This window comes from Pongo abelii, chromosome 23 (genome assembly GCF_028885655.2).
Source record: "Pongo abelii isolate AG06213 chromosome 23, NHGRI_mPonAbe1-v2.0_pri, whole genome shotgun sequence".
NCBI lineage: Eukaryota > Metazoa > Chordata > Mammalia > Primates > Hominidae > Pongo > Pongo abelii.
The window spans coordinates 22,668,812-22,688,021 of NC_085929.1; the positions used below are offsets into that span (position 1 = coordinate 22,668,812).

The following is a 19,210-nucleotide window of genomic DNA, read 5'->3' on the forward strand; positions in this document are numbered from 1 at the left end:
CAAGCACCAACCAACCAAGCAAGCAACCAACCAAGTAACCGATCAAACCAACCCTTGGAGCCCTTTCTAAGGCTTTGACCTACAACCCTGAATCCAGAATCTCTGTTTAGTGGGCCAACATTAATAAATTTAGCCTAATCCAACTTTATGTTACTTCCAGCATGGTACCACACACTTAATATCCATTCCCATATATATTCTCCAGATTGCTTTCTGTATAAATTGTGTGTGTGTGTGTGTGTGTGTGTGTGTGTAGAAAGAGAGCATCAACTGAAAAATCACACAATTTTATAAATTTAGAAAAGAGAGCTTTATTTCTTATAAAGGTTTGCAGCCTGCAAGGTGGCCATTATGACAGGCTGGGAAGTGTGGCCTACAGCCAAGGCCAGAGGCAGGCACTTCCAGGGAGGGAAGGAGAGGACAGGAATTTGAGCCGAACGAGTTGGCTACATATACATACTCAATAGGATATCAGAGGAGCTATATCATTTTATGAGAATACTCATAAAAGAGGTCCTAACACATGCATATTCAATAAACATGCATGTTCATTCTGGGGTGGAGACTTGACATTTAAATGTATTATAATTAGGCCCTACACATCAAAAAGTGAAGCAGGGACATGAAGGTACTCAGCCTCTGTAAAGGCACAGCCTCTAAAACTGGCCAGAACCAGTCCATGGAGGATGGTCTCTTATCAGGAGAAAGTTACTGAAATCAGTCCCTTGTCCAGTGAAAGCTGTCGTTAAGGTTGGTGGGGCAGGAGATCAGTTACTCAGCGTCTGTGAACTGGGTGAGTTGTAATTGTTTTAATCTTGCTTCTCTCACAGCCAGTGCTTGCTTGGCTGCTAGAGAAAAATAAAAATCATGTGGTAGTTAGAATCTAGTTTACTCTGTAAGAGTAGGGTACAAGACTTAACCCTCGCCTGGCATGGCCCTAGGTCCTGTTTATAATTTGGGGTCTTATTGCCACAAAGAGTCTGTTCTGTCAGTCTCATGATCTCTATTTTAACATTAATGCTGTTCAGTCGTTGGGTCTAAACCATAAGAGGGAGGGAGGTATGTCTGACCTCCTGTCCTGTCATGGCCAAGAACTGAATTTTAAGATTCATTTGAGGTTCCGTTGGCCAACAGGGGGTCTGTTAAGTCAGGTGGGGGGCTTAGGATTTTATTTTTAGTTCTCAAGGGAGATAAAATAATTTAATCAATTGGCCCCTGTGACTGTGGGACTAACATGGCTATGATCTGTCGCACAGACTTCAGGCTGGCACCCAGGCAAAATTCTATGCTGTAGTAAATGCATCATGCACATTTGTAACAACATGTACATAACAATGTCACAAAATACTTTCACGGTGACACCTAGATTAGTGTTTTATTGAATAGCTGATGATATAAACTGGCTCATTTGATGCCAAGACTGACCATCACCACCATACCAAGGTCATCACTGATCAGAGGCCTAACCCAAGGAGGGGGTCATGTGCAGACCCAGCGGTGGGGAGGAAAGATGCTGCAGAGGAGACGGATGCCCACAGAGGCCCCTGAGTGGATACAATGCTCACTAAGTGGTGAGTATAGACTCAACGTAGGCTGTAAGGTCTCCCCCTGTGCAAATGGGACCCCATCCACTTGAGAGTCAAGGGTCTGTTTGGGTGGCAGGGATGGCCACTTCTGAAGGTAGAAAGGAAAATAAGCCACCAAATTGGTATCTTTCTGTGAAATGGACATCATGCTTAGAATCTCCATTTTCCCCATAACCTGGAGGAATAAGTACTGTCATCTGCATTTTATAGCTGAGGAATCTGACTCAACAAAATTAAATTACTCGCCTAAGCAATTAGCAATTAACCAAGTCTTTCTGACTCAGAAACCCAGCTGTTGCCTGTTCATATCCAGCCCCTGTACTGGGGTCAAGATCTGGCCTGTTCTCAATGCAGCAAGATGCAGGCAGATCACACTGGACTCCCAGCCCTGAATCTGGCTCAAGGGGACATCAAATTTGACTGGGTCATGGGGCTCAGGAGCATCACTCTCAAAAATAGCAGTACACGAAGAGGCGATGGCCCTAAACAGCATTTGCAGGCAGACCCCATGTTAATCGTAAGGGTCAGGACTCTCTCACTTTTCTGTCTCTCTCTCTGTCTCTCCTCTAGGGCTGACCCCACATTGGACACCACTGCATCCATGTCCATCACACACCACAGCTGCCTTTTCTTCTGCCTGCTTATGGGAAAGTCCCCTCCTCTCCTCCGTTTTCTTCTCTTCCTGCCCCTATCACACTGTGCACTTCTCCCTTTCCTTACAGAACCACCATCAACTTTAGGAGGAGGGAAAGGGGTGGCTCTGGCAGGAAAAGCCAGAATCCCCTCTAGCCAGCAGAGAGAGAGGAATGGCTGCATGTTTTCTCCCCCAATCCAAGGCACTGGGTCTTGGCTGGGTTGCAGGTTCCAAGCTGCTCTCCTGCTGTGTCGGTGAGTTCTGGTCAACCTGCAACCTCCTGATGCGGCCACTGCAGTTCATCGAGTCTTCAGGGACTCCCCATGGCCTGGAGTACTTTGCCTTGCTTACACGGGAGAGGAGAATGGATTTATAGAGAACATCATCTAAATCCAACTTGACCATTGTGTGGCCACACTTGCTAGATTGCTATAGTCTAAATCTAGCATTGTAGAAAGACGGGGGAGCTTGGAGCTGCACAAACTCAGGTCTGGAACTGGCTCCTTACCTTGGAAGGTGAATGATCCTGGCAGGACTCTTAGCCTCCCTGGGCCTCAGTTTCTTTATCTGTTTCATGGGAATGAGGATCTCTGCTGGGTAGTTGGGTGATGTGAGGGCTGTGTGAAAACAGCTTGTCAATACAAGCCGAGATAGAAATATTTCTCCACAGAGTATGAAGGTCAAATGAGAGAATATATTTAAATTAAATGGAAAATTAAAATGGCAAAAAAGGCAAAGCTGTATTGAAAGTTCCGAGCTTCTGTATGAGCAGCTTTTTGACTACGTAAGAATCCTGTACTCGTTCCCCCTGAATATAAAAAAAAAAAAAAGTTGAAGGAGGCAGAAGGGAGAGTGATGCACGATGGGCGAGGACTTCACCTGCTGTTGCTGGCTTTGAGGATGGAGGAAGGAGGCCACAAACCTAGAACCTGGAGCCCCTAGAAGCTAGAAAAGGCAGGGACCCGATTCATCCCTTGAGCCTCCAGAAGGGACATAGCCCCACCAGCACCTTGACTTTAGCCCAGTGAGATCCTCTTAGGACTTTTGGCAACCAGAACTATAAGACAGAAATGGAAGCCACTGAGTCTGTAGCTGTCTGTTGCAGCAGCAATAGAAAACTAATGCAGAGCCCAAGAAATCACTGGTGATGAGATGGGGAAAGTGGGCTCAGGAGGTCTGGATCTGTGATGAGATGGGGAAAGTGGGCTCAGGAGGTCTGGATCTGTAATGAGATGGGGGAAGTGGGCTCAGGAGGTCTGGATCTGGGGTGGGGATCTGGAGTGGAAGGGGAATTCATTTGTTCATTGTCTATCCTTTTGCATTGATTGATTTTTTTCTATATATATATGTGAATTTTCACAATAAAAGTTTTTTCCAAAATAAAATAAAAGAAACAAAAGGGGCTTTTTGCAACCCAATTCCTATCTATGTCTGAGTCCACTTGTATTGAATGAGTCTTTCTGCCAACGTTCTTATATTTGGGTGACAATCTGAATGTCAGTGACCAATCAGAGCAGAGGCAGACCTTGGAGTGGGCAGGGCATCCTGAGGGCCCTGATTCCTGCCATGAGGCATAACCCTTTAGGTGCCAGACCATGGGGAGGTGCAGGGGTTGCAGGGGAGGGCTGTGCATCTGCAATGGCGCTCAGGAGGCTCCCGGTGGTGGCAATTGGTGAATCTGCACAGTGGTGTTTCAATATTGTCACAACCCTGCTGCCTCTCATGCTCTCAAAAAGCATTTCTCTTACCTGTGACAGACTTCCTATACCTAACAGCTTGCAAAAATATTCCAGGTTAATGAGAATAATCTCTCGGAGCCATACCTCCCTGCTTGGGGTCTCAGTTTCCCCAACTGTCCCCAGACAAGTTAGGCTAGAAGGCCCCTGAGCCTCAGCCCCTCTATACCCCTCCTGTCACCCAGACCTGATCTGGGTCTTGCACCCTGGGTGCAGCATGACAGGGCTGGGCAGGGGCTGGCTCTGGGCCAGAGGACCCTTTCTGATGGACTTCGGCTGTTGGCCTTCCAGGGGAGACTGATCAACCTCACGAGTCATAAGGTGAGTAGCGGTGGGCAAATCCATCCCCCTCATCTTAGATTTATGGGGATACAGAGAGAAAGAGGAGACACTCCAGGAAGACCTGCAGGTGGGAGTACCAGGTTGAAACCAAGGACACCTTCCTGGAGGAGCTGCTGTTTGAGCCAGCTCTGAGAACAGGTGGGGACAGGACTGGAGAGGAGGAGGGGGTCTCCTATGAGCAAAGACTGGCCACCACCCCATCTAACACCCCCACAGGGCTCCTGTGGCATCCCTGTCCAGTCCCTGTCACCACCCAGTTTTTCCCTCTGGACCCAGGAATTCAAAGTAAGCAAGGAGGTCCGCTGCTCCAGTTGGCTGCAAATAATTACAACCTTGAGCCCAAGCAGCACTTTGGGTCCTGGTTTGGGACCATGAAGCGGCTCGGTGAGACTGAGAGGTAAGGCCAGGGCAGGAATTGGGACAGCAGGATTGAACTCTCCCTGGGGGCCAGCCTCAGAAAGCCTGTGGCCATGGCCTCTTGGTCAACATCAGATCCTGTGGTCTGGCAATGCCTGGGGTACCCAGACCTCATTCTGGACAGGCCCTGGGAGGGGGCCCTGGTGAGATTCCTGGCAGCCTCACAGCCACTCTTCTGTCCGTAGCTACAACCTATCATGCCAGCTGGAGGCTCCATCCCAGTTGGCTGGGAGCACAAAGGCCAGGGAGATAGACATCACCCACCACAGGGGCCAGTCAGGGCCTGAACCAGGGCGGGCAGAGGTTGGCTGCCTTGGGCTATGGGTGGGCTCAGGGAGTCAGACAGCAAGGGACTAGCCTCCTATCCTACTGCTGACCAGCCCTGTGACTGGGGAGAGTCACCTTACTTCTCTGGGCCTCAGTTTCCCCCTCTGTGGAGTGACGCTAAATGATCTCTCTGGAGACTGGGATCAATAGGGCACTGGTGATTGACCAGGCACTCAGCACATGCCTGGAGCACACAGTGCAGGGCTGTGGTGGGGAGGTGGCCTGAGTTCCTGGGGAGTCACTCATGTGTGCCTGCCCTTCCGACCAGCCACCAGGCCCTCAGGGCAGAGCCCACTACCAGCAGCAGCTCCACACCCCGAGACCAGCTCAGAGGCAGCCCCTACCTCAGCAGCAGGGACATCATGGACACTTTGAGCTGGTACTAGGGTGGCTTCTCCAGCTTCCACGTGGAGAGGGGTCCCAGCTGAGTCCCACTCACATGGAGTCTCATGCCCCTGAGAGTGCTATTCACCACTGGCCAGGCTCATGAGGCCGCATGAGAGGGGGGTCACTGGGGAGGAGATATCGGGGGAACAGAGAGGGTGGTTGAATTTTTGTATAATAGGCAGTGCAAGTGTTTACCGTTTGGGAGGGGAAAGGTTTGTTGTTATTAGCAATGCTACACTTGAATATTATACTAAAATCCAGTTTCTTTATAACCTGGGAGTTGCTCTTTTGTTCTTTCTTTTCCCATCTTCATTAAAATGAGATGCAGACTCTCACGGTCCACAGTCGATTAAGAAATCTTGCACGGCCATCAGGTTTTGTCTTGGAGAGCAGAGTTTCAGTACCATCAGCCTGGCAAGGAGCTGGGCCTGCTCCTCAGAGCACCAGGGACTGCGAGATTTGGCATGTTCTCAGGGCACCGTCACAGCCTCTGAAACACACTGTCTTTAAAGACGTTTGCAGGCTGGACGCGGTGACTCACTCCTGTAATCCCAGCACTTTGGGAGGCAGAAGCAGGTGGCTCACTTGAGGTCAGGAGTTCGAGACCAACATGGCCAACATGGCAAAACCCCATCTCTACTAAAAATACAAAAAATTAGCCAGGTGTGGTGGCAGGTGCCTGTAATTCCAGCTACTCGGGAGGCTGAGGTAGGAGAATTGCTTGAACCCCAGAGGCGGAGGTTGCAGTGAGCGGAGATCGCACCACTGCACTCCAGTCTGGGCAACAAGAGCAAAACTTCATCTCAAAATAAAAAAAAAAAAACAACATAAAGACATTTGCAAGGACCATGTCCTCACCCAGAATGGTGCCTGCCTTTCTACAGTTTTTCAGGAAGAGGAAACATTTTCTGCTTCTCTCGCTGAGGTTTTTTTTAACCACCCATTAGGAACCTATAGATTTCAGGATCGAACACTGGGATTCCCTCAGCACTAAAGGAGGAAAATTGCAAACAGAGCAGAAAGTGCAATGTGGAAAGGTCAGGCTGAGGAACGTTCTTTGCCAGTAGACCGAGGGCAGGAAGGACACTGCCTCCTCAGTCTCCCACTAGGGAACTTGTGATTCTTGTCCCCTGACCTCAGAATTCCTTGTCATGCTTGTTTTGTCTCCAAGGGAAGGGTTTGAATTACACAATTTAAGGCTAGAGTGGGCCTCGTGCAGTTAACATTAACCCTCTCTCTCCTTCGCTGGCCGAGGTGAAGTCTAGGACCATGTAGTTCTGACGTCCACTCTCTTGGGGGATCACCAGTTCACCCATCTCACCCGGCAAGCTGGGCCCTAGAGTTTGGCGACAGGCATCTTCCACCCACCTGGGAGGCAGGGTTCAACACTCTGCCACTGACCTTGTTTCCTTCTTCTGCCACCTGCTTAGGCAGCCAGAAGGGCTTGTCCAGCCAGCACCTGGGCCTTGGCGCTCCTCAAGCAGATGGAGGAAGTTTCAGGCACTTGGCTCCTCAGGTGTCTGCCATCCAGGTGCTCTTCAGGCCTGCCCAGCAGAGCTCTCTTGATCCAGCTAGAAGTGGCCAGAACTGACTCACTCAGGAATGTGTAGACTTTGGCATCAGGGGCTGCTTTAATTTGCACAATTTCCAAATACCTCTTTTTTCTTCTTTTTCTGATGAGTCATCTCCCTAGACTTGCATTTTAAAGAGATAGATAGTTATCAGGTTCCAGAGAAGACATGGTAGAACATTTATATCTCAAAGACACAGAGCTGAGACTTCAGGTTTAGATACTATAATTTGCCTAAACCAAAAAGGAAGGTGTAGGTAAAGTTCTAGTCAAGACAGGATGGCCAGGAAAAACACCTTAAACCAAGGGATGGCTTGCTTTGCTGATTTAAGCCAATGGCTTCTTTATCATAAGACTTCCCAGTGATTTAGTCCTCCCTCTCTTCCAGTGCACAGAGACATACCCCTCCTTACAAATAAAAATGTTCTTTATAGATGTAAATTTATTTTACAAAAATGTTTCAAAATAACCAGATGAATCTTATGCCAGAAAGACTTGGTTTTTTTTTTTCATTACTAGAAATGAAACCGTAAGTATTTGTTGTATTGATATACTTAGGCTTAGACCTATGTTTAACAAGAAAGCCAAATAATAGCACTGTGGTTAGACTCTAGCCTATTTTTCCAAACCATCATTCTATTATTAAGGAAACAAAGGATCAAATACCTTTCATTCATCTGATATGATCCTTTAAAACACATTCTACTAATAAGTCCCATTTGGAACAGCTGAAAATCTTTTAATAAAACTTTTTAAAGATGAGCTCATGGCTTAGTGTAAATTTCACAAGCTTAATTAGTTCAAATGGAAGGAACTCAGATGAGTAGTTGTCCAATCAGAGCCCATTATTTGTAAGTCATCAGCCCCTTCCATGACCTTAAAACTCCACTCTGACCTAACTATTGCAAACCTATATACAACAAAGTGAAAGGATTAATTTTCATTCATCAACCTCTCAATCCCAGATTTTCAAAGAAAAAACCTATGTAAGGAATACTTACCAAAACCAGAAAGGAAAATTAGAGCCTGCATACTTAAGAGTCAAATTTGTTCCACTACAGCCAGGTCGCATACAATTACATCACTTGGTTCTTCATACACTCTAGAACTGACCAGGACAGAGTTTAGCATAGAAAAACTGTAAGAAATAGGTTCCGAAACATAGAAATTGCAAAGTTCAAAAGGCTATGAAAAAAAACTAATGTAAATGAGAGACTACCTTCCCTTTGTTTTAAAGAAATAGACCCATCAGAGAAATGCAAATCAAAACCACAATGAGATACCATCTCACACCAGTTAGAATGGCGTTCATTAAAAAGTCAGGAAACAACAGGTGCTGGAGAGGATGTGGAGAAATAGGAACACTTTCACACTGTTGGTGGGACTGTAAACTAGTTCAACCATTGTGGAAGACAATGTGTCCATTCCTCAGGGATCTAGAACTAGAAATACCATTTGACCCAGCCATCCCACTACTGGGTATATACCCAAAGGATTATAAATCATGCTTCTGTAAAGACACACGCACATGTATGTTTATTGCAGCACTATTCACAATAGCAAAGACTTGGAAACAACCCAAATGTCCAAAAATGATAGACTGGATTAAGAAAATGTGGCACATATACACCATGGAATACTATGCATCTATAAAAAATGATGAGTTCATGTCCTTTGTAGTGACATGGATGAAGCTGGAAACCATCATTCTCAGCAAACTATCGCAAGGACGAAAAACCAAACACCGCATGTTCTCACTCATAGGTGGGAATTGAACAATGAGAACACTTGGACACAGGAAGGGGAACATCACACATGGGGGCCTGTTGTGGGGTGGGGGGAAGGGGGAGGGATAGCACTAGGAGATATGCCTAATATAAATGATGAGTTAATGGGTGCAGCACACCAACATGGCACATGTATACATATGCAACAAACCTGCACATTGTGCATGTGCACCCTAGAACTTAAAGTATAATAAAAAAAAATAAAAAATAAAAAAAGAAAGAAATAGATGTTCTGTAAAAATATACACAATTTTTACAGACAAATACATTTATAAGTTGTTTTTATCTTAAAAATTGAGGATATTTCATATTTATAACTAATTATTGAGCCTTAAGTTTTCTTGGCCATTTCTAGGCTAATAAACTAAGAATCATGTAAACTAAGCCAAAGTAGAATAGACATAAAAGTCCTGAACACTTCAACTTCCTATTCTTCAAGAAGTATACCTGGCAAAGCTCATTTGAGAGAGGAAAAGCTTTCCTCCACCCTCTGTTTTACAGCGCTGAGGCTTCTCATCACAGTTCTATGACTTGTAGCTTAAATCCATGTCACATGGTCACTGGCATTGTTAGTGCTTCTCTTTTAACACTGTAGGAATTAATCAATTCGGTGACATATTTAATTAATTCTATCGCTAGCCTGGCTACTGGCCACTCTTCTCTTCTCAACAAGGAAATTAAGTCAGAAAGGCTCATTTTCCTTGAGTAAGACTTTGGGGACATAGCAAAGTTCATGACAACAAGAAAGAAGTGGCAGCAAGGGCTTGAAAAGAGTGGTTTCAGTCAACGGAGGGGTTCCCATGGGAGAAGCAGGATCAAAGAGAGAGAGAAAAAACAGGAAGGGCTAATTAGATTAGTTCATAGTTGTCCCAAGAGCGATGCCTTTGGGGGCTTCCCTTAGGGGGGAAACAGTCCAGGCCAAAGGGATGACCTGTGAGATGGCTGCTGTAAAAGTGGACCATTCTTTTTCCAGTGGCCTGGCTATTTGCAAAAAAGGCAGACATCTTGGGGCACAGGGGTCTTTAGTTTGCATGCACAAGTAGAAGTACTCTCAATCCCTACAGTTGTTGTAACTGGGAAGACATGCACCTGTTTACCTTTGTAAGTGTTTCCCCACTGTCACCTAGAGAGTGGCCTCTTACCTCGATCCAATACAGTTCACCACCAAATCCAATTTGATGCTGGACTCAGTCAAGTTTTTACCAATGACTCATCAGCTACCCAAACCTCAAAAGGCCATATGTCATCTCACAGCACAAACTGGCCACTGGCACCCACCCCAAGGTTATTTGCCCTCTCATAGCACAAAACCCTGGATTCGAAACCCAAAAGGATCAAGGTTCAATGCAAAAAGAACAGAGTCTGGCCTAAGAGGAATGTACAACCTCAGAAGGAGGGCAAAGGGGCCAGCAGTGTCTTTCCTGCATTCCTCAAGGGGTCTTGGGAGGTGGATCCCATCCAGCTTGCCAGAACTCTCAAAAGAAAAAATTACAACAAATTCACTTTAAACTAAATAAATTAAACTAACTAAATAAATAAAACAGCTTTTATTTATTATTTCAGAATCAACTTCGAAACCCAGTCTGGATAAAAAAATTAAAAAAAAAAAACCCCTTACAAAGGTAAACAAATGCATAGCTCAAAACACAAATCCTTGGAGCTTCAAAATTTGAGAGAGAACTTGCCCAGGACCCCTGCTGCTGTGAGAGATCTGCGTGCACAATGGACCTGGTGGGTCGCTGTGCTTGGGCACTCCATGCTTCTGGGGTTTGATGGAAGTTCTACTTCAGATTGCATTTCCTACACTAATCTGTTAAAAAAAAAACCTTTATATACGTTAAATTTAGCAGAGTTTATTTGAGCAAAGAAACCGCTTAGGAATCAGGCAGCAGTTTGCACCAAAAATGGCTCAGAACACTCCATGCCACCATATGTGCAGGTTATATTTACAGCTAGAGAAAAAGAAGTGCACAGAAACAGCCTGATTGGCTGCTGTTGGCATTTACCTTATCTAGTCATGTTTTGGCAGCTTTCAGCCTCTGATTGGCTGAAGGCTCAGCTGTTTTCATTGGCTAAGACATAGTTATATGTTATAAGACTATAGTCTTGGGTTAAGTTACAGTTATTTTTACACATTAAGTTAGGTTACAACTAGCTATGTATAGAGAACTCATTAGGCCAAACTTAAAATAAGTATGGAGGCAGCTTTAGGACAAAGACAATTCAATTTAACAATACCCTTATGTATATATTTACTCTTTTTATGTATTTCTATATATATTAATAAATATAAGTAGTTGTATGTACATATATAAAAACACACCTATGTGTGTGCATACACATGTATGTGAGTATATATGTTTGCTTCTACCCTGTATGAGCAAAGTATGCCAGAGTGGCAGAGTGCTACATATATATGTGTAAATTTCTATATTAAATATATTTATGTATGTTACCTATATATTTATATGCTCATAAATATATATTTCCTTGAATAGTCACCTATGTTCTATATTTCTAAATTTATAAATATGCATATTTATGTGTGTGTGTGTATATGTATATATATGTATATTTAATTTTTATGTGTTTGCTTCTGCCTTATTTGTAAGGTAGCCCAAAATGGCAGAGAGATTACATATGTATGCTATAAATGTTTATAGTATATATTTATGTTTATGTGTATATTTAAATATGTTACATAGTTTTTTTTTTCAAGAATTTGAAAAAGTTTCTAAATTGAGGAAAAATTTACGTAAGATTAAGCACTTTAAAGTGTATCATTCACTGACATTTAGGACATTCTTAACACTCTCTAGTTCCAGAACTTTTTTTCTTTTTTGAGTGGGGTCTCATTCTGTCCCTTAGGCTGGAGTGCGGTGGTGAGATTTTGACTCACTGCAATCTCCACCTCCCAGGCTCAAACAATCTTCCCACCTCAGCCTTCTGAATAGCTGGGACCACAGGCATATGTGCCACCATGCCCAGCTAATTCTTCATATTTTTTTTGGTAAACACGGAGTTTCACCATGTTGCCCAGGCTGGTCTTGAACTCCTGAGCTCAGGCGATCCACCTGCCTTGGTCTCCCAAAGTGCTGGGAGTTTTTATAGTTCGAGGTCTTACATGTAAGTCTTTAATCCCTCTTGAGTTACTTTTTGTGTATGGTGATAAGTAGGGGTCCAGTTTCATTCTGGCATCTAGATAGCCAGTTATCCTAGAATCATTTATTGAATAGGAAGTCCTTTTCCTATTGCTTATTTTTGTCACCTTTGCCAAAGATCAGTTAGTTGTAGATGTGTGGCTTTATTTCTGGGTTCTTTATCCTATTCTAATGGTCTATGTGTCTGTTTTTGTACAAATACCATGCTGTTTTGGTTACTGGTGGCCTTGTAGTATAGTTTGAAGTGAGGTAGTGTGATGCCTCCCGCTTTGTTCTTTTTGCTTAGGATTGCTTTGGTGATTTGTGCTCTTTTTGAGTTCCTTATAAATTTTAGAATAGGTTTTTTTTCTAATTCTGTGAAAAATGACATTGGTAGTTTGATAGGAATAACATTCAAACTGGAGATTGCTTTTGATAGTATATGGCAATTATAACAATATTGATTCTTCCTATCCTTGAGCATGGAATGTTTTTCCATTTGTTTGGGTCAGCTCTGATTTCTTTCAGCAGTGCTTTGTAATTATTGTTTTCTTGTTGTAGAGATCTTTCACCTCCCCGGTTCCCTTTATTCCTTGGTATTTTTGTGTGTGTATGTGTCTATTGTGAATTAAATTGCATTCTTGATTTGGCACTCAGCTTGGATATTGTTGGTGTATAGAAATACTGCTGATTTATGCACCTTGATTTTGTATCCTGAAACTTTGCTGAAGTTGTTTATTAGATCTAGGAGCTTTTAGGCAGAGACTATGGGGTTTTTTAGGTATAAAATCATGTTATCTGCAAACAGAGATAGTTTGACTTCCTGTCTTCCTATTTGGATGCCTTTACTTCTTTCTCTTGCCTGATTGTTCTGGCTAGGATTTCTAGTACTGTGTTGAATAGGAGTGATGGGAGTGGGCATCCTTGTCTTGTTCCAGTTCTCAAGTGGAATGAGCCCGGCTTCTGCCTGTTCAGTGTGATGTTGGCTGTGGGTTTGTCATAAATGGCCCTTATTATTTTAAGGTATGTTCCTTCAATACCTAGTTTATTAAGGGTTTTTAACATAAAGGGATGTTGAATTTTATCAAAAGTCTTTTCTGTATCTATTGAGATGATCGTGTGGTTTTTGTTTTTAGTTCTGTTTATGTGATAAGTCACATTTATTGATTTGCATATGTTGAACCAACCTTGCTTGTTTATCCCGGGGATAAACCCTGCTTGATTATGGTGGATTAGCTTTTTGATGTGCTGGTAGATTCAGTTTGCTAGTATTTTGTTAAGGATTTTTGCATCTGTGTTCATCAAGGATATTGGCCTGTAGTTTTTTCTTTGTTGTGTCTCTGCCAGGCTTTGGTATCAGAATGATGCTTGCCTCATAGAATGAGTTAGTGAGGAGTCTCTGCTCCTCAATTGTTTGGAATAGTTTCAAGTAGGGATGGTAGCCGCTCTTCTTCATATGTCTGGTAGAATTTGGCTGTGAATTCATCTGATCCTGGGCTTTTTCTTGCTCAAAATCATAAAATTAGATGGAAATTATTTTATTACTGATTCAATTTCAGAACTCATTATTAGTCTGTTCAGGGTTTCAGTTTCTTCCTGGTTCAATTTTGGGCAGTTGTGTTTTCAGGAATTTTTCCACATTTTGTAGGTTTTCCAGTTTGTGTGCCTAGAGGTGTTCATAATGGTCTCAGAGTTTTTTGTACTTCTGTAGGGTCCTTGATAATGTCTCCTTTGTCAATTTTGATTGTGTTTATTTGGATTTTCTCTCTTTCTTCTGTTGTTCATCTAGTTAGCGTTCTATCTATCTTATTTAGTCTTAAAAAAAACTTCTGGTTTTATTGATCTTCTGTATGTTTTTCATGCCTCACTTTATTTCAGTTCAGCTCTGATTTTGGTTATTTCTTGCCTTCTTCTAGTTTTACGGTTGGTTTGATCTTGTTTTTCTAGTTCTTCTAGGTGTGATGCTATGTTGTTAATTGGAGATCTTTCTAACTTTTTGATGTGAGCTTTTAATGCTATAAACTTTCCTCTTAACACTGCTTTAGCTGTGTCACAGAGATTCTGGTATGTCTTACCTTTTTTCTTTGGTTTTGAAACTTATTTCTGCCTTAATTTCATTATTTACCTAGCAGTCATTCAAGAGCAGGTTGTTCAATTTCCATGTAATTTTATGGTTTTGAGCAATCTTCTTAGTATTCCCTTCTATTTTTATTGTGCTGTGGTTTGAGAGCATAATTGGTATGATTTCAATTTTTTAAAATTTGTTGAGAATCGTTTTTTGTCTGACCGTGTGGTTGGTTTTAGAGTATGCACCATGTGGTGATGAGAAGAATATATATTCTGTTGTTTTGGGGTGGAGAATTCTGTAGATGTCTGTTAGTTCCATTTGGTCAAGTGTGAGTTCAGGTCCCACATATATTTTTTAGTTTTCTGACTCGATGATCTGTCTAATACTGTCAGTGGAGTGTTGAAGTCTCCCACTATGATTGTGTGGGAATTTAAGTCTCCTCACAGGTCTCTAAGAATTTGTTTTTATGAATCTGGGTGCTCCCTGGTGCTCCCTGGGTACACACATAATTCTTGTGTTGAATGCATATATATTTAGAAGAGTTAAGTCTTCTTGTTGAATTGAACATTTTACCATTAGGTAATGCCCTTCTTTGTAGTTTTTTGATTGTTGTTGATTTAAAGTCTGTTTTGTTTGAAATTAGAATAGCAGCCCCTGCTACTTTTTTGTTTATTTTGTTTTTGTTTTCTGTTTACTTGGTAGGTTTTCCTCCATCCCATTACTTTGAGCCTATCTGTGTCATTGCATGTGTGAGATGGGTCTCTTGAAGATGGCATACAGTTGGGTCTTGTTTGTTTGTTTGTTTGTTTTAATTTTTTGAGACCGATCTGTCTCTTTCACCCATGCTGGAATGCAGTGGCACAATTATGGCTTCCTGCAGCCTCAACCTCTTGAGTTCAGGTGATCTTTACACTTCAACTTCTGGAGTAGCTAGGACTACAAGTGCATGCCACCATGCCTGACTAATTTTACATTTTTTATAGAGATGAGGTTTTCCCATGTTGCCCAGGCTGGTCTCGAACACCTGGGCTTAAGCGATCTGCCCACCTTGGTCTCCCAAAGTGCTGGGATTACAGACATGAGCCACTGCACCCAAGTGGGTCTTGCTTCTTTATTCAACTTGCCACTCTGTGTGTTTCAATTGGGGCATTTAGCCCATTTACGTTCAAAGTTAAACATTCTATGTATGGAATTGACCCTGTCCTTATATATTTTTTTAGCTGGTTATTATGAAGACTAGATTTGATTTTGTAGTTGCTTTATAGTGTTAATGGTCTATGTACTTAAGTGTGTTTTTGCGGTGGTTGGTAATGGTCTTTTGTTCTCATATTTATTTTATTTTATTTTGAGACATGATCTCACTCTGCTGCCCAGGCAGAGTGCAGTGGTATGATCTGGGCTCACTGCAACCTCTGCTTCCTGGGCTCAAGCCATCCTCCTGCCTTAGTCTCCTGAGTGGGTGGGACCACAGGCGCATACCACCATTCCTAGCTAATTTTTATATTTTTTGTAGAGACGGTGTTTCACCATGTTGACCAGTCTGGTTTTGAACTCCTGGGCTCAAGTGATCCACCTGCCTCAGCCTCCCAAAGTGCTGGGATTACAGGCGTGAGCTACTGCGCCTGGCTTGTTTCTATATTTAACACTCCCTTAAAGACCTCTTTTGAGGCAGGTCTGGTGGTAATAAATTCCCTTAACATTTGCTTGTCTGAAAAGTATCTTATCCTTTGCTTATGAAGTTTGTTTGACTGTATATGAAATTCTTGGCCTCCTTGGCATTGCGCCATCAAAGACAAAGTTGTCCTCCAACTTCTCGTCCTGCATTGCTGCCATCGCAGCTCTCAGCACTAAAAAGGCGGCTTCTGACTCCTCCAAAGAACAAGTGGCCAATTCGAGGGAATCCTCCCTGTTACCAAAAGAAGTAAACGACAGTCCGAGAGCCACCACCAAGTCTCTTGAATCCCAGAATCTCATCGACGGGACAAAAAAACCATCCCTAAAGCAACCGGATAGTCCCAGAAACATCTCAAGTGAGAACAGCAGCAAGGGAACCCTGTCCTCTCCTGCAGGATCCACACCAGCAATCCCCAAAGTCCGCACAAAAACCATTAAGACATCTTCTGGGGAAATCAAGAGAACGGTGACCAGCGTATTGCCAGAAGTGGATCTTGACTCTGGGAAGAAACCTTCCGAGCAGACAGTGTCTGTGATGGCCTCTGTGACATCCCTTCTGTCATCTCCAGCATCAGCCGCCGCCCTTTCCTCTCCCCCCAGGGTGCCTCTCCAGTCTGCAGTGGTGATCAATGCAGTTTTCCCTGCAGAGCCCACCCCTAAACAGGTCACAATGAAGCCTGTAGCTACTGCTTTCCTCCCAGTGTCTGCTATGAAGACAGCAGGATCCCAAGTCATTAATTTGAAGCTCTCTAACAACACCACGGTGAAAGCCACAGTCTACCTGCTGCCTCTGTCCAGAGTGCCAGCAGTACCATCATTAAAGCTGCCAATGCCATCCAGGAGCAAGCTGTCATGACGCCAGCATCCAGCCTGGCCAATGCCAAACTTGTGCCAAAGACTGTGCACCTTGCCAACCTTAACCTTCTGCCTCAGGGTGCCCAGGTCACCTCTGAACTCCGCCAAGTGCTAACCAAAACTCAGCAACAAATAAAGAAGGCAATAATCAATGCAGCAGCCTCACAACCCCCCAAAAAGGCATCTCGAGTCCAGGTGGTGTCATCCTTGCAGAATTCTGTGGTGGAAACTTTCAACAAGGTGCTGAGCAGTGTCAATCCAGTCCCTGTTTACATCCTAAACCTCAGTCCTCCTGCCAATGTAGGGATCACATTACTAATGCATGGGTACAAGTGCTTGGAGTGTAGGGACTCCTTTGCACTTGAAGAGTCTGACCCAGCACTACGACAGATGGAGCATGTGCATCGAAGTAACGTGCAACCATTGTACAAAGAATCTCGTTTTTTACAACAAATGCAACCTCCTTTCCCAAGCCCGTGGGCATAAGGAGAAAGGGGTGGTAATGCAATGTTCCTACTCAATTTTAAAGCCAGTCCCAGCAGGTCAAATGATAGTTTCTCCATCAAGCAATACTTCTTCTTCATCTTCCACTCTTCAGAGCCCTGTGGGAGCTGGCATACACACTGTCACAAAAATTCAGTCCGGCATAACTGGGACAGTCATATGCGCTCCTTCAAGCACTCCCAGCACCACAGCCATGCCCCTAGAGGAAGACCCCTCCAAACTGTGTAGACATAATCTAAAATGTTTGGAGTGTAATGAAATCTTCCAGGACAAGACATCGCTGGCTACACATTTCCAGCAGGCTGCAGATATGAGTGGACAAAAGACTTGTACTATCTGCCAGATGCTGCTTCCTAACCAGTGCAGAGAATCCATCAGCACAAATCTCCCTACACCTGCCCTAAGTGCAGGGCCATCTGCAGGTTGGTGCACTTCCAGACCCACGTCACCAAGAACTGTCTACACTACACAAGGAGAGTTGGTTTTTGATGTGTACATTGCAATGTTGTGTACTCTGATGTGGCTGCTCTGAAGTCTCGCATTCAAGGTTCTCACTGTGAAGTCTTCTACAAGTGTCCTATTTGTCCAAAGGCGTTTAAGTCTGCCCCAAGCACACATTCCCACACCTACACACAGCATCCTGGCATCAAGATAGGAGAACCAAAAATAATATATAAGTGTTCCATGTGCAACACTGTGTTCACCCTGCAAACCTTGCTGTATCGCCACTTTGACCAACACATTGAAAACCAGAAGATGTCTGTTTTCAAATGTCTAGACTGTTCTCTTTTATATGTACAGAAGCAACTTATGATAGACCATTTCAAGTCTATCCATGGGACATTGAAAAGTATTGAAGGGCCAACTTGGGTGTAAACTTGCTTTTGAGCATTAAGCCTGCAACTTATAATTCAGCATATCAGAACAAAGAGGACAGCAAATCCGTGAATGGGAAAGAGAAATTGGAAAAGAAATCTCCATCTCCTTTGAAAAAAGTCAATGGAAACCAAGAAAGCGGCCAGTCCTGGGTGGACGTGTTGGGAATGTGACCACCTCTTCATGCAGAGAGATGTGTACATATCCCACTTGAGGAAGGAGCATGGGAAGCAAATGAAGAAACACCCCTGCCGCCAGCATGACAAGCCTTTCAGCTTGTCCCACAGCCTGTGCTGGCACAACCGGATCAAGCACAAAGGCATCAGGAAAGTGTATGCCTGCTCACACTGCCCAGACTCCAGAGGTACCTTTACCAAATGGTTGATGCTGGAGAAGCATGTCCAGCTGATGCATGGCATCAAGGACCCTGACCTGAAAGAAATGACAGATGCCACCAATGAGGAGGAAACAGAAATAAAAGTAGATGTCAAGGTCCCCAGTCCCAAGTGGAAGTTGAAAGAACCGGTTCTGAAGTTCAGGCCTCCCAGAGGAGCAATCACTCAACCACTGAAAAAGCTGAAAATCAATGTTTTTAAGGTTCACGAGTGTGCCGTGTGTCGCTTCACCAGCGAAAACCTGCTGCAGTTCCATGAACATATCCCTCAGCACAAATCGGATGGTTCTTCCTACCATTGCCGGGAGTGTGGCCTCTGCTACATGTCTCACGTCTCTCTGTCCAGGCACCTCTTTGCTGTACACAAGTTAAAGGAACCTCAGCCAGTGTCCGAGCAAAATGGGGTTGGGGAAGATAACCAACAGGAGAACAAACCCAGCCACGAGGACGAATCTCCCAGTGGCGTCATGTCAGACAGAAAGTGCAAAGTGTGCGCAAAAACTTTTGAAACTGAAGCTGCCTTAAACACTCACATGCAGACACATGGTATGGCCTTCATCAAATCCAAAAGGATGAGCTCAGACAAGAAATAGCCACAGACACTCCATGAGGAAAATCCCTGTCCACATTGGGATAAAAAAGACACTTTTGTTACACAAAGTTTGCAGTATAATAGAGTTAACAGTACTGTCTAGGCTGTTGCAATATATTCTCTTTCAACGTGCCTTCCTTCTTCATCTTGTCATATATATCCTCGTTAAGTATTAAAACAGAATTTGAGTTTAAAAGAGTTTGTATATATTTAAATGAATAACTTTTTATACTCTTTGTTACATGTTTGTATCAGTATTCAGTGGAAAACGTTTTGAGTTGTTTTGGGTTAGAATTTTTCTTTTTGTTCTGTTTCTTTAAA

The 19,210-nt window shown here is 43.6% G+C and overlaps 1 protein-coding gene and 1 long non-coding RNA gene across 2 annotated transcripts; one reads left to right on the plus strand and one right to left on the minus strand.

Annotated features, from left to right (window-relative positions):
* Positions 1-286: 286 nt before the first annotated feature.
* On the minus strand, positions 287-8,555 carry LOC129052487 (uncharacterized). Its single transcript, XR_008517541.2, has 4 exons — positions 8,001-8,555; positions 6,831-7,123; positions 2,729-3,028; positions 287-848 (listed from the first exon to the last, which is right to left on the minus strand). It is a non-coding gene; the product is annotated as an uncharacterized LOC129052487 (long non-coding RNA).
* Positions 8,556-13,361: 4,806 nt separating this feature from the next.
* LOC100456509 (zinc finger protein 532-like) lies at positions 13,362-18,890 on the plus strand. The gene is given in 7 exon segments (XM_063723197.1): positions 13,362-13,389; positions 15,734-16,444; positions 16,447-16,885; positions 16,887-17,389; positions 17,392-17,889; positions 17,892-18,016; positions 18,018-18,890. Coding segments are annotated over 7 exon segments (3,177 nt in total).
* Positions 18,891-19,210: the final 320 nt, after the last annotated feature.